The 12,442-nt window shown below is 46.0% G+C and overlaps 1 protein-coding gene across 2 annotated transcripts in view; it reads right to left on the bottom strand.

Annotated features, from left to right (window-relative positions):
* The window catches only part of ZNRF3 (zinc and ring finger 3), a 78,385-nt gene that overhangs the window by 22,772 nt on the left and 43,171 nt on the right, over window positions 1-12,442 (bottom strand). For both annotated transcript variants that reach the window (XR_010307894.1, XM_064168761.1), the window contains exon 2: window positions 11,496-11,621. Coding sequence is in view for 1 of the 2 variants with exons in the window: in XM_064168761.1 (XP_064024831.1) it covers window positions 11,496-11,621 (126 nt within the window). In the remaining variant the exon portion in view is untranslated. The remainder of the gene's footprint in view (window positions 1-11,495; window positions 11,622-12,442) is intronic.

Here is a 12,442-nt window from a genome sequence, read left to right as displayed (position 1 = left end):
CTGACAGGAATTCAGCATCACATGTCTTGCTCAGGCTCATTCTCAAGTAGCTGGCTTTCATCCACTGATATGGTTGATATCTACTGTAATTAGGGCCATTTTAGGGTAACACGGTCATTATTTGAGATGATGGAACAGTGAATCTAACTCTCAATAGTGACGGAAAACTGAGTGCTCTTTGCAGCGTTATCAAGTGCCTGTGGGAGTGTGTTCAGACAGATCACACAGACCAGGCTGAGCTGTCAGGCAGCAGATGTATTTCACTTTCACACATATTAAAATGCTATGGCACATCTGCTGGAGCATCTCTCCTATGGAGACAGACTGAGAGTTGGGGCTGTTTGGTCTGGAGAAGAGAAGGCTCCGAGGAGACCTTATTGTGGCCTTCCGGTATTGAAAGGGGCTACAGGAAAGCTGGGGAGGGACTTTTTAGGCTGTCAGGTAGTGAAGGCAGTGATACAGCTGAGGGAATGGAACAAAGCTAAAAGTGGGTAGATTGAGATTGGACATTAGGAATAAGTTCTTCACCGTGATGGTGGTGAGAGTCTGCCAAAGGCTGCCCAGGGAGGTGGTGGAAGCCTCCTCCCTGGAGGTCTTTAAGGCCAGGCTGTATGTGGTTCTGAGCAACCTCATCTAGTGTGAGGTGTCCCTGCCCATGGCACGGAGGTTGGAACTGGCTGATGCTTGAGGTCCCCTTCCAGCCCTGACAAATTTCTATGATTCTATGATCCCTCTAGACCTTCTGTCACCTCTGTCAGAGACGAGCATCTGCACCCACGACTGCAGAACACACATGGAACCCCCAGCCAGGGACTTCAGTCTTTCTGAATGAACAAAGATGTGTATATTTCCTGTGGTATCCAGTCAAATACTGCTGGTTCTGGGAGATCCTTCCTCTCTCTTGGGAGCATCAGCTTGGGTAGTAAGCTCACTAAGCACGGTGGGCCAGCTAGTATTCCAGTTTATCTAGCACTCTTCCACAGGCTGCCTAATGTAAGATGAAATGGACTTTCTTTCCAACAGTGATCCTTGGTTTTGAATCAGATTAGCTTCAAGGGCTCAAACTGTGGTGGTCTCTTGTTGTTAGTTGTGTCGAGTCTTTAGAAAAAGAAATTTAAACCCCCTCAGGTTTTTTTTAAAGCCCCAACCAACCAAAAAACTAAAACAGAAGAGGAAAAAAGAATAAAAAAGGTGGAGCATTTTTGTTACAAAGGGAAACTGGAAACTTCTCTCTACACAAGCAGAGACACGGCTGTAGTGCAGAGGCCTCAGGGTAAGGATTAAAAGAACAACAAAATAGAAACCCTTCCATCTCTAATTAGGGTCTTCATTTGCCAAAGAGCCGTTCCACAGCGGGAGGAATTACATTCAGGCCGTTGCTTGGATAACGTCTCCCAGCAGGTCGGCTCCTCAGAGCAGGCTGCTCTGAGCCAACAATTTCTGGTTACTTGGAGGCAAGCAGCCTGCATATTGTTTTAACTGGCCTGGCTTTTGCAGCCAGTTTTGCTGAAGAACAATCTTCTATTCAGAATGCAGAGATAAAAGCTTCCCTTGGTTTGAATTCATCCCATTTCTTTCTCTCTTTTTTTAAAACATGGGAATTATAGGTTTTGGAGTTTGCGTTATTTCCCTTGTAGACATCAATATTTTTCCCCCTCTAGCCACTTGATTCTTTGCCAGTGAAGGCTGCTGTCTGGAGTCCAGCCATTCATCAGCCTCTACCTCGTCATTAACACTGCGGTGCTGGCGGTCACAGCTCATTGCTGGCGACAGGAAATCCTAACTTGCAAGAGGTTAACCACAGCCCATAAACAGCCAGGATGGCTCATTAGTCCCTTGCAGTCAGCTGAAGGGACCCTCTGGGCGTTTCAACACTGCGCATGGACTCCAGAGTCTATGCTCTCCATGCTCTCTGCAAACACCTCCCCTGCCTTCGCCACCTCTTAAGAGCTCACCATTGGGATCCTTGGGGATAAAGTCTGTCTTTATTCCTATCCAAACCAAAATCTCTGAGCATTTTGAAAAATTCCATGTCTGTGATGTATGTCTTGGCTTACCAATTAAACCTAACACCAGTGGACTGACAACTGAGACATGAATGCATTACAACACCTACATGCATTTCATATTTTTGGTCATTTTGGTGAGAATTTCATATTCACCAATTCTAAGGCTATGCAAATGCTGGCAATATATACCTAATCTGTCTAGAGAATTCAGACAAGAAATACATCCAGCTTTAATCTTCATGAAATAACTTGTTACAACGGCAGACAGCGCGGTCAGTGCTCCCTGTGTTGACCAAAAAGCCCACTCCATATTCCTGTTGAGTTCACAATACAATCACGTGATTCACTTGGAGTTGGTCCCATAAATTAGCACAAACATTAAATCATCATGTCACCCAAACAGCCACCTACAGATAGCATCCACACGGCTCTTGTGCAGACAAAATGTTCTGAGCAGAAAAACAGCTTCTGGCAAATTATCTCAAACATGAAACACAATTCATGCTCCATTAAGTTTTTCTCTTTACTCCCTTTCACTCTCATGAAAATATTTGCAAAGCATTCCTACTTCACATCTACAGTTTCTTACGATCCACTGTTTTCTACAACTGCTGACTGCATCTGCCCATCCTTTACTCTGAACGTTGGAGTCCCTCTGATGCAGCCCTGACCACATTCCCCACTTCTCCAATTTCTTTCAGAGCCTTCTGTCTCTTGGTGCACCAAAATTAGGCGTGTCATTCATCTGTGGAGTCCCACGTAATTCCATTCCCTGCTTTCATATCTGCTCCTTATTTTCTTCACTTCCTGTTCCATTTATCTGATTCTGCTTGCCAACCTTCTTTTGTGCTCATTTCTCTAATCTAACATAGCTGCACTTCCTTACCCACTCACTTCTCTGCTTCAGAGTCCATTTCTATACTCCTCCAAACACCTGTCATTGTGCATTTCTCCTTTCAGAACAGGCAGACTCTGTGTGTAGAGAAGTATCTCTTAATGACTGAGAGACTCACAAGGCACAAAGAACTTAAGAGATGCAACACATTCAGGTATTATTATTTGTATGTGGTGCACACACTTGCATTATGTTCCCTGGGAGTCCTGACTGAGCCCAGACTCCAGTAACATGTGTCCTGCAACAGCTGCTTCTTCAGCTTAAGGGAGAAGCAGCTGTGTTCCACAGTTGGTTGGAAAGGAGTGAAGATGGTGGTAGGGACTGCTAAGGACTCCACTTTAAAAGTGGGCATTTATTTGAAGTAACCAGTCCAACAACAGCAAATCTAAGGTGTGACCAGAGGGAGAAACACAAGAGACAGCATCTCTTCATGATAGCTGTTGCCCTCCATAACTGCACAGAGCACACCAAGAGAAGTTAGTAAAATAATACAGTAACAGACTGCTGCCACTGGCTGCCAAGGGAAAGGCCACCAGCATCCATGAATTAAACCCTGGTAGATCTGCTTCTGAACAACCTGATTCAGCCCCTGTTTGTCCATTCCTTTGAGCACTCCCATCTGACTTTGATCCAGCTCTTTTCTTTCCCTCTCTGTCTGTCACTCTGACCCACAGACTGCCTAAACCTTTCAGATTTCTTTACTGTTCAATTGGCTAGCTTGTCAGTTTTTCATCTATGATCAACCTTTCTCTTCTCTTTTCAAAGTGACTGCTGAAATGAAGGCAGGAAGAAGTCATGAAATGAGAGGATTTAAAGAGGAAAGACATGAAAAAGGTCCACACAAACTCAAGACTTCTACAGTGATGAGACTGCTGCTTCATGCTGCATCCTCATCTTCTCTGCATCCAAACACTTTTACATGCAACATTTAGAATCATAGAATCAGTCAGAGTTGGAAGGAACCACAAGGATCAGCCAGTTCCAACTCCCCTGCCATGGGCAGAGACACCCTACCCTAGAGCAGGCTGCCCACAGCCCCCTCCAGCCTGGCATTAAACACCTCCAGGGATGGGGCCTAAACCACCTCCCTGGGCAACCCATTCCAGCCTCTCATCACTCTCATGCTCAACAACTTCCTCCTCATGTCCAGTCTGGCTCTCCCCACCTCCAGCTTTGCTCCATTCCCCCAGTCCTGTCACTCCCTGATAGCCTAAAAAGTCCCTCCCCAACTTTCTTGTAGCCCCCTTCAGATCCTGGAAGGCCACAAGAAGGTCACCTGGGAGCCTCCTCTTCTCTAGACTCAACAGCCCCAACTCTTTCAGTCTGTCCTCACAGCAGAGCTGCTGCAGCCCTCTGAGCATCCTCCTGGCCCTGCTCTGGACACACTCCAGCATCTCCACGTCCCTCCTGTAATGGGGGCTCCAAAACTGGATGCAGTACTCCAGGTGAGGTCTCAGCAGAGCAGAGGGGGAGAATCACCTCCCTCAACCTGCTGGCCACACTTCTCCTGATGCAGCCCAGGATCCGGTTGGCTTTCTGGGCTGCAAGAGCATTTCTTCTTTTTCATACTCATCCAAATCCCTCTTTTAATCTGTGGAAATAGGCCTGTGTGGTCTGCGGTGGATGGAAGCAGAGGCAAGAAGGTGGGAGGCAGAAATACACTGAGCTTTTGGCAAACCACTTCACTTTACACCATTTTTGTCCTTTTTTGGGTTCAAAAATACACACCTGTCCCTATCAGAAAGACTATGAGGACCAACTATTTCTGTCTGTCGTTGTGAAAAATCCAGGCTGTTCCTGAAAAACCATTTATTATCCTCTCTTTTGGACCTCCTCTCAGCTATTTGGCGCGACTTCCAGAAGACAGTATGTCTACGCTGTACTGCTAGCAATGGGGAAGTAAGAAACAAAAACGTCAAAAGATAAATGGCACTAAAAATATTTGCACAAGTAACAGTATCATTTAAAATACAATGTTTTAAAGGTGTTTACGGTTGTTTAAAATGGGCGTTAGCATTTCAGGTGTCCTGGGCATTACAAATGATAACAAAGAGGGGAGTACCAAGGAGCAATCAGTATGGTATTACAGCACTTAAACTCTTCAGTGCTCCAGGAAAATGGAAATCCTCTCTTTCTGCTTCCCAGTATATTCTTCAGAATAAACAGAGTAAGAAAAACATAGGCATGCCAAGGATTGCAACTATATAGGCTACTGCTTGTCATGGTTAACTCTCGTTTTAGGCAGTGCTAAGACAAGAGGTTAAAGACATTAAAAAATGTAAATGGAGACTCTGACTGATTCAGGTCAGTCTGTAACACTAACCAGAATGATGATTTTCCCCCCCACAACACAAACTCTCTTTTCAGTATAAACCATGTGCTGATAGTGATCAAAACACAAACTATGCTGTTTATCAGTCCCCTTGTTTCATCATGAAAAACAAGATTAAGTCTATTAAGTAGTCCACAGCCAAAGGAGCCTAGGATCACCCAATAAACTTCTCTTCTGCTTCATTACAACTCCCTTCTTAACACAGAATGTCTGCGAGTGAAAACAAAGAAAGAAACAATATTAAGTTTCTTCTCCATCTAGAGTTGGATGTGGACATCAGGAAGAGGAGTTCCTTTCACCCTCCTTCTCTTACTTGTTCCTGCCACCACTGGGCATTACACTTGCAACTCAAAGGCAGCCACACAGTCAAACAAATCAACAAATAAAAAAACTCAACCAGCTTAAGAGCCAACAATTAAATTTAGCTGTAAATTTTGAAACTAGTGTCTTGAAATGCATTCCAAATGCTTTTTAGATGCTGTTTACAAGGGCTAACAAAAGCCATCAAAGGTCACCAGACTGTGGAACAGAGACCACAAATGGAATGTCAACAGCTTCACGAGACACAAGAACTGTTCCCAAAGTGACAGCACCTCCTACTGCATGTGGCAGGGGACCCATATTGGTCCCCTTGGGTTACTGCAGCTGCCCTTAACCAGTTGAATGTATCTGAACAAACAAAGCTTCAGAAACATTGATCAGTGGTTTTAGAATCATACAATCAACCAGGTTGGAAGAGACCTCCAAGATCATCCAGTCCAACCTATCCCCTAGCCCTATCCAGTCAACCAGACCATGGCACCAAGTGCCTCCACCACCTCCCTGGGCAGCCCATTCCAATGGGAAATCACTCCCTCTATGAAGAACTTCCTCCTAACATCCAGCCTATACTTACCCCGGCACAACTTGAGACTGTGTCCCCTTGTTCTATTGCTGATTACCTGGGAGAAGAGGCCAACTCCACCTGGCTACAATGCCCCTTCAGGTAGTTGTAGACAGCAATGAGGTCACCCCTGAGCCTCCTCTTCTGCAGGCTGCACACTCCCAGCTCCCTCAGCCTCTCCTCACAGGGTTTATGCTCCAGGCCCCTCACCAGTTTTGTCGCCCTTCTCTGGACACATTCCAGCACCTCAACATCTCTCTTGAATTGAGGGGCCCAGAACTGGACACAGTACTCAAGGTGTGGCCTGACCAGTGCTGAGTACAGGGGAAGAATAACCTCCCTTGTCCTGCTGGCCACACTGCTCCTGATGCAGGCCAGGATGCCATTGGCTCTCTTGGCCACCTGGGCACACTGCTGGCTCATCTTCAGCCTACTATCTATCAGTACCCCCAGGTCCCTTTCCTCCTGGCTGCTCTCCAGCCACTCAGTCCCCAGCCTGTAGTGCTGCTTGGGGTTCTTGTGGCCAAAGTGCAGAACCCTGCACTTGGCCTTGTTAAATCTCATCCCATTGGCCTCTGCCCACCCATCCAGCCTGGCCAGGTCCCTCTGCAGGTCTCTCCTACCTTCCAACAGCTCCACACCTGCTCCTAGCTTGGTGTCATCTGCAAACTTACTGATGCTGGACTCAATTCCCTCGTCCAGATCATCAATAAAGATATTGAACAGGACTGGGCCCAGCACTGATCCTTGGGGAACACCACTAGTGACAGCTGCCAACTGGATGTGGCACCATTCACCACCACTCTCTGAGCTCTGCCATCCAGCCAGTTCTTGATCCAGCACAGAGTGAATCTGTCCAAACCATGAGCTTGGCTAGGAGCTTCTTGTGGCAGACAGTGTCAAAGGCTTTGCTGCAGTCCAGGTAGACTCCATCCACAGCCTGCCCCACATTCACCAGGCAGGTAACCTGATCATAAAAGGAGATCAGGTTGGTGAGGCAGGACCTGCCCTTCCTAAACCCATGCTGGCTGGGCCTGATCCCTTGGCCATCCTGTAAGTGCTTTGTGATGGCACCCAAGATGACCTGTTCCATGCCCTTGCCTGGCACTGAGGTCAGGCTGACAGGGCTGTAGTTTTCCGGCTCCTCTTTACGACCCTTCTTGTGAATGGGATCACATTGGCAGCTTCCAGTCTTCAGGGACCTCTCCAGTGAGCCAGGACTGCTGATAAATGATGGAGAGTGGCTTGGCCAGCTCAGCTCCAGCTCTCTCAGCACCCTAGGGTGGATCTCATCCGGTCCCATGGACTTGTGAGGATCCAAATGACACAGCAGGTCCCTTACTGCTTCCTCATGGATTAGAGGGGGACTGTACTGGTCCCTGCCTCCATCCACCACTTCAGGAGCCCAGCTGTCCTGGAGACAACCTGTCCCACTAGTGAAGACTGAGGCAAAGAAGGTGCTAAGCACCTTTGCCTTTTCCTCATCCTTTGTCACTATGTTCCCCTCTCTATCTAATAAGGACTGGAGGTTGTCCTTGGCCCTTCTCTTGCCATTCAGATATTTAAAGGCATCTCTCATTAATTTTACATCTTGATCTACTCCACGTCTCAGTCATAATTTCTGAATCCATTTAGCATGCAAGAGTGTTTTCCACATGCACTGCTACAGGAAATCATTCCAACTATGCATAAAACTGTTACCCAGAAACAAAGATGTGCTTTGCACTCCTGACTGCTTCGTGGAACTGCATGCCTAGTTCAGGCTGCTAATAAGGAGGCATAAGTTTTGTTTAATCTGCCTTCCTTTTTCATTACTTTCACTAACTCCAAAAGATTAAAATAGACCTGACACTGGCCATGCTGCTCCTCAAGTCCTAGACCAGATCACTTGTCTTCAGAAACTGAACTATCAATGCAGCCCCACGATTTCTCAGTTGGCTACCTTGTAAGTAGCTTTATATTTAAACTAAACTGCTCGACAAAAGGGCAGGGGTCACCATAAGACCACTTAATGCAGACTCTAATTATGATGATTTTGGCCAAACTTAAGCAGTGTAAAAATAATGATAATGTGGCAAAAGAAGAGATTCCTCTAGTTAGTATTTGTGGGTTTTTTTTTAATAAACTCCTAAAAAAGGGGAAAAGTGAATGGACACTGGAAGAACTGTTAGGAGTTTCCTCGGACTGCGTCTTCCTTTGATCTGAAGAAAACAGGAAGCTGTAGTAGCAGAGACTTCCTCTCTTTGTTAGGCTCTACTCTGATGCACATCCTCAAACACGCACATCCTATTAATACAGAAGAGTGAAACTAGAAGAAAATCCTTCCCTGTGGACTTCCAAGACTGCAGAAAGAACAGCTACTTCTAAACAAATCTTCAGCATTTTTTCCCTATCTATTCTGGACTGAAATAAAACCCAGTGGCATTGCTGGATTGTCTTTCACTGTCTTGACAGGTGCCGTTTACCTCAAAAACGCCCGGGGGTGGGGAGAGAACCGCGGGCTGCACGTTGGGAGGTGCAAGTCAGATGCCGGTGCTGCCACTGCAGTGGATGCAGGCATGCAGCCGGCATTGTAGGCAGCTCTGCCTTTCCCTTCCTGATGGAGCATAGGCTGGCAGGCCAAGGAGAAGGAGTCTCATTGTGCTGTATGCAGAGGAGACAGAAATTCCAGGAGGGGAAAGGTTCCCTTTGAAGCACATGGCACGAAGAGCTTCCCAGTGACCATGGCAACAGCTCAGTGGGTTCCCAGCCTGAGAACCGAGTTACTACAGCCATGCCTCAAAAACAAAAAAGTCTGAAAGAAGGAAAGAGAGAGGGGGAGGTGGGGTTGGGGTGTGGGGGAGAGAAGCAGGAGTAGAATTAGCCTGGCAGAAACTGAACGGCTCCCTGGTAGGCAAATCCAGCCAATAATGCTGGTTGGGTTCACAGGGTTTCCTTTTCATTTCCAAAGCTTTCTTCTTCTTCTGTCATTCCCCTTCTAGCCCTATTCAGGAGCTCATGAGATCAGTAAAACCCAGGCCTTTGCTTTGCCTGCATACAGCACTGCTTCAAACAGGGCTGTGCTGTGATCAAAGGCAATGTTAAATCGTAGCTGCCACACACACCCCTTCCCCAATCAGGGTTCAGTTCTCATGGGCACTCTAGCAGGAGATACATGCTTTAAACTCTTGCACTTCCATTACACCACAGAAATCTGACCAAGAAGGATGAGCAATTAATAAAATCTGTATGGAAATGGACACACCAACGCTCTACACCTACCAATCCCACTTAGCACATGGATAAACAAGTGGGGTGAAGCTTCTGTAAACACAGACCAGGGTTTTACTGAAACCAAACCAAACCTAAACAAATCCTGCAGAACCGAAACACCACAAACCCAAAAAGACCACAACCACCAAACCATACACCTTAGTGTGACATTTAGCTCTGTGGGCTGCTTTTACGCCGTCTCTACATTCTGCGTCTCACTATTCCCAACTTCCCACATCATCTCTATCTATCCCAACACACATGACTTGCCTCGCATTTCACAGAACATCTTCTGATGGAACGAAGATCTGAAGACAAATTCCAATGGCAATTCCAGCACTAGGAAATAAACAGGAACTGAAGGGGGAGAATTCCCGTGATGAAGGTAAGAACGTGCATGTTCAGTGAAGTCTTCTTGCTACCCGCAGCAGCCGTTCATGCAGGCATGTGTGCAGCAAGGCACTCCTTTGCCACTGATCTCCTTGCACAATACCTGGACAACAGCCACACCTGCACAGCCGCAGCACACCACTTCATACATCCAAGATGTTTCTGAACATCTGGCCAGTACGTTTCTAAAGCACTGCCTCAGCCCTGCGTCTTGTGTTGGCCACATTATCCCTTCATAAGACGTTGCATCAGAGCAGGCTTGCCTTACAGAAATCTGGAAAAGCATAGCCCCACAGAAAGGTAAACACAGCATCTGAAAGCTTCAAACAGTGCAGGACAGGCCTCCTTGGGGGCAGGATCAATCCAAATAAACGAGGAACAAAGAGCAGGCTTGCGCTGCTGTGCCCAGACCCTCCAGACGCTCCCTGTTCAGGATGCAGGACTCACACCACCACCATTATGCATCCAAATAAATGCTACAGAGCACCTGAGGCAAAGGCAGAGTCTGCTGTTCAGCAGGACAAGCTCCAGGAAGCTTGGATCAGCAGATACCAATATGTCATTCTAGAGGCTGGTGTGTCTGCAGGCACATGGGGAGTAGTATAGAGGACGTGGTGGGATTGGGGTCAGGAAAGCAACATCACTACATCAGGAAATATTTATAACACTGTTTGTTCGGAGTATCTGTGGTTTCCACTGTCTTCATCCATTTTTCCACACCTACCTCCTCACATGCTTTAAGAACCTTACAGATGAGACTGAACAAATTCCTTCCTTAAATGGCTTTTCTCAAGACTCAACTTACTCCTCAAGTTTACTTATGGATTGCTAGGCATCTTTCAATACTCAGTCTACTCTGATTCCCATCCTCATGAGACCTTGTGCTCAGATTCTATCCTCCTAAGAGCAAAGAAGCATCCGCTGGAGTTTCTGTGAAATAAAACCAGTATCCCAAGCTAGAAAAAAAGGCCTTGTCAGATGCCAAAGTTCAACAGAAAGGCAGTAACCTCTCAGAGGGATGTTTCTCACCACAAAGCACAAGCTATACCTGCAGCACATTTTAGACAAGCAGATGGTTTCCCATTTCCTTTGAAATATGGGGGTTCAGAAGTTTTGTTTATAAATACAGAGAGACCAGTTTTACTTATAAAATATCACCCTAGGGTTTTGTTCTCTGCCCAATATACAACAATTTCACTGCTCCCCTCGAGGCCTCAAGGAGTCTACCAAAGCCTCAGCAACGCAGGCCAGCAGGATTTTGATGAGCCAGAACTGTACTTGTTTTCAGATGCTTACTGGCAGAACTTGTGGACCATGCTCTTTCACACACTTCCAACTACTCTAGACTTCAAATATCAATATATAACCACCTGAATCCTCAAAACAAGGGTAGCTTTCTGTTTTCTGTTAATCTATTGCCTATTAGAAAGCCAGCCATATCCTGGGCTGCATCGAAAGCAGTGTGGCCAGCAGGTCAAGGTCTGCCCCGGTACTCAACTCTCCCAGGACCCCATCTGGAGTACTGGATCCAGCTCTGGGGACCCCAACATAAGAAATAAGTTACATCATTATCTTTTCCTGAAGCACCTAGTGTCAAAACAGGCAAAAGGGGAATATTTCATGCATTAGAGGAAGTTTTCTCTTGTTCCATTTCTTGCTGTTTTTTTCTCGGAACGGAGCTAACCTTTCCACCAAATAGTTACCTGCACCATTTACCCCAAACTATTCTCTTACCTTTCCTAATACAGTGAGGCAAGGCTTAGGCTCCAGCTCCGGCTGTTCCAGCTTCACCACTCCTACCCAGCCATATTCATAGAGGTCTTCCTCATCATTGCTATTACATAGTCCAAGTGGATGCATCTGAAAAAGAATCAGAAAAAAACCTTTAGCCAATTAGTACAATTCAAAAAACATACAGATTGCTTTTGAACATCTTTATTTATCACAATCTCACTTTAATTAAACATACCAGAATTGAAACATAAGACTGCAGATATGAAGAATTTGGCTTGTTTCTGTTGTTGTGAGCTGTCATCTTGCTTATGAGAAGCCATACAAGACTCACACTTAAATGTGATTATTTTACATCTGTGAAAAGGATTTATAAATGCAAACCTCTATTTTGTGTTGCAAGCCACCGTTTCTTGCAAACAGACAGAAAGGTAACAAGCTCCAGAACCAAGGTTTGAGAGGTATCACCACCTTTTAGTTTCAGCATTTGCACAATAGTAACTGTCTGCCATCCTTTAGAATATGCCTGTCGTGTAGCTCAAAGGAAGGTACAAGAAACCTCTCATCTGTTATGGGACAGTCTCTACTTCTTTTTGAACACACACAAAGGGGAAGCACCATGAGTGAGAAACCTCAGTCTCCTCTTGGGCAGCAGTGTCTCTTACACAAGGCAACAACACACATCTGCCTTCATCCGTTATTTCTGTTCTATCTTCTTGGTCTTTTCCAAGTTGGCTGCTCTTCATTAAGCAAGTCTTTCCTCAAGATTCATCACCACTTCACCTGTACTTTGAAAAAAAAACCAAGTCATCACAGTCCTAGACAGAGCTGCGCCTCTGCCCAATGGATCCTTCCTCTTTGTTGTGTTACGAGTTCCTCTTACACGCTGTAGAGCTATCCAGTCTCACATGGATGAGCACTTCAAATTACTCTCTTTAGAAACTATGCTG

This window comes from Pogoniulus pusillus, chromosome 30 (genome assembly GCF_015220805.1).
Source record: "Pogoniulus pusillus isolate bPogPus1 chromosome 30, bPogPus1.pri, whole genome shotgun sequence".
In the NCBI taxonomy this organism is placed as follows: Eukaryota; Metazoa; Chordata; class Aves; order Piciformes; family Lybiidae; genus Pogoniulus; species Pogoniulus pusillus.
The sequence above is the reverse complement of the archived record's forward strand: the minus strand, read 5'-3'. Positions and strand labels throughout refer to the sequence as shown.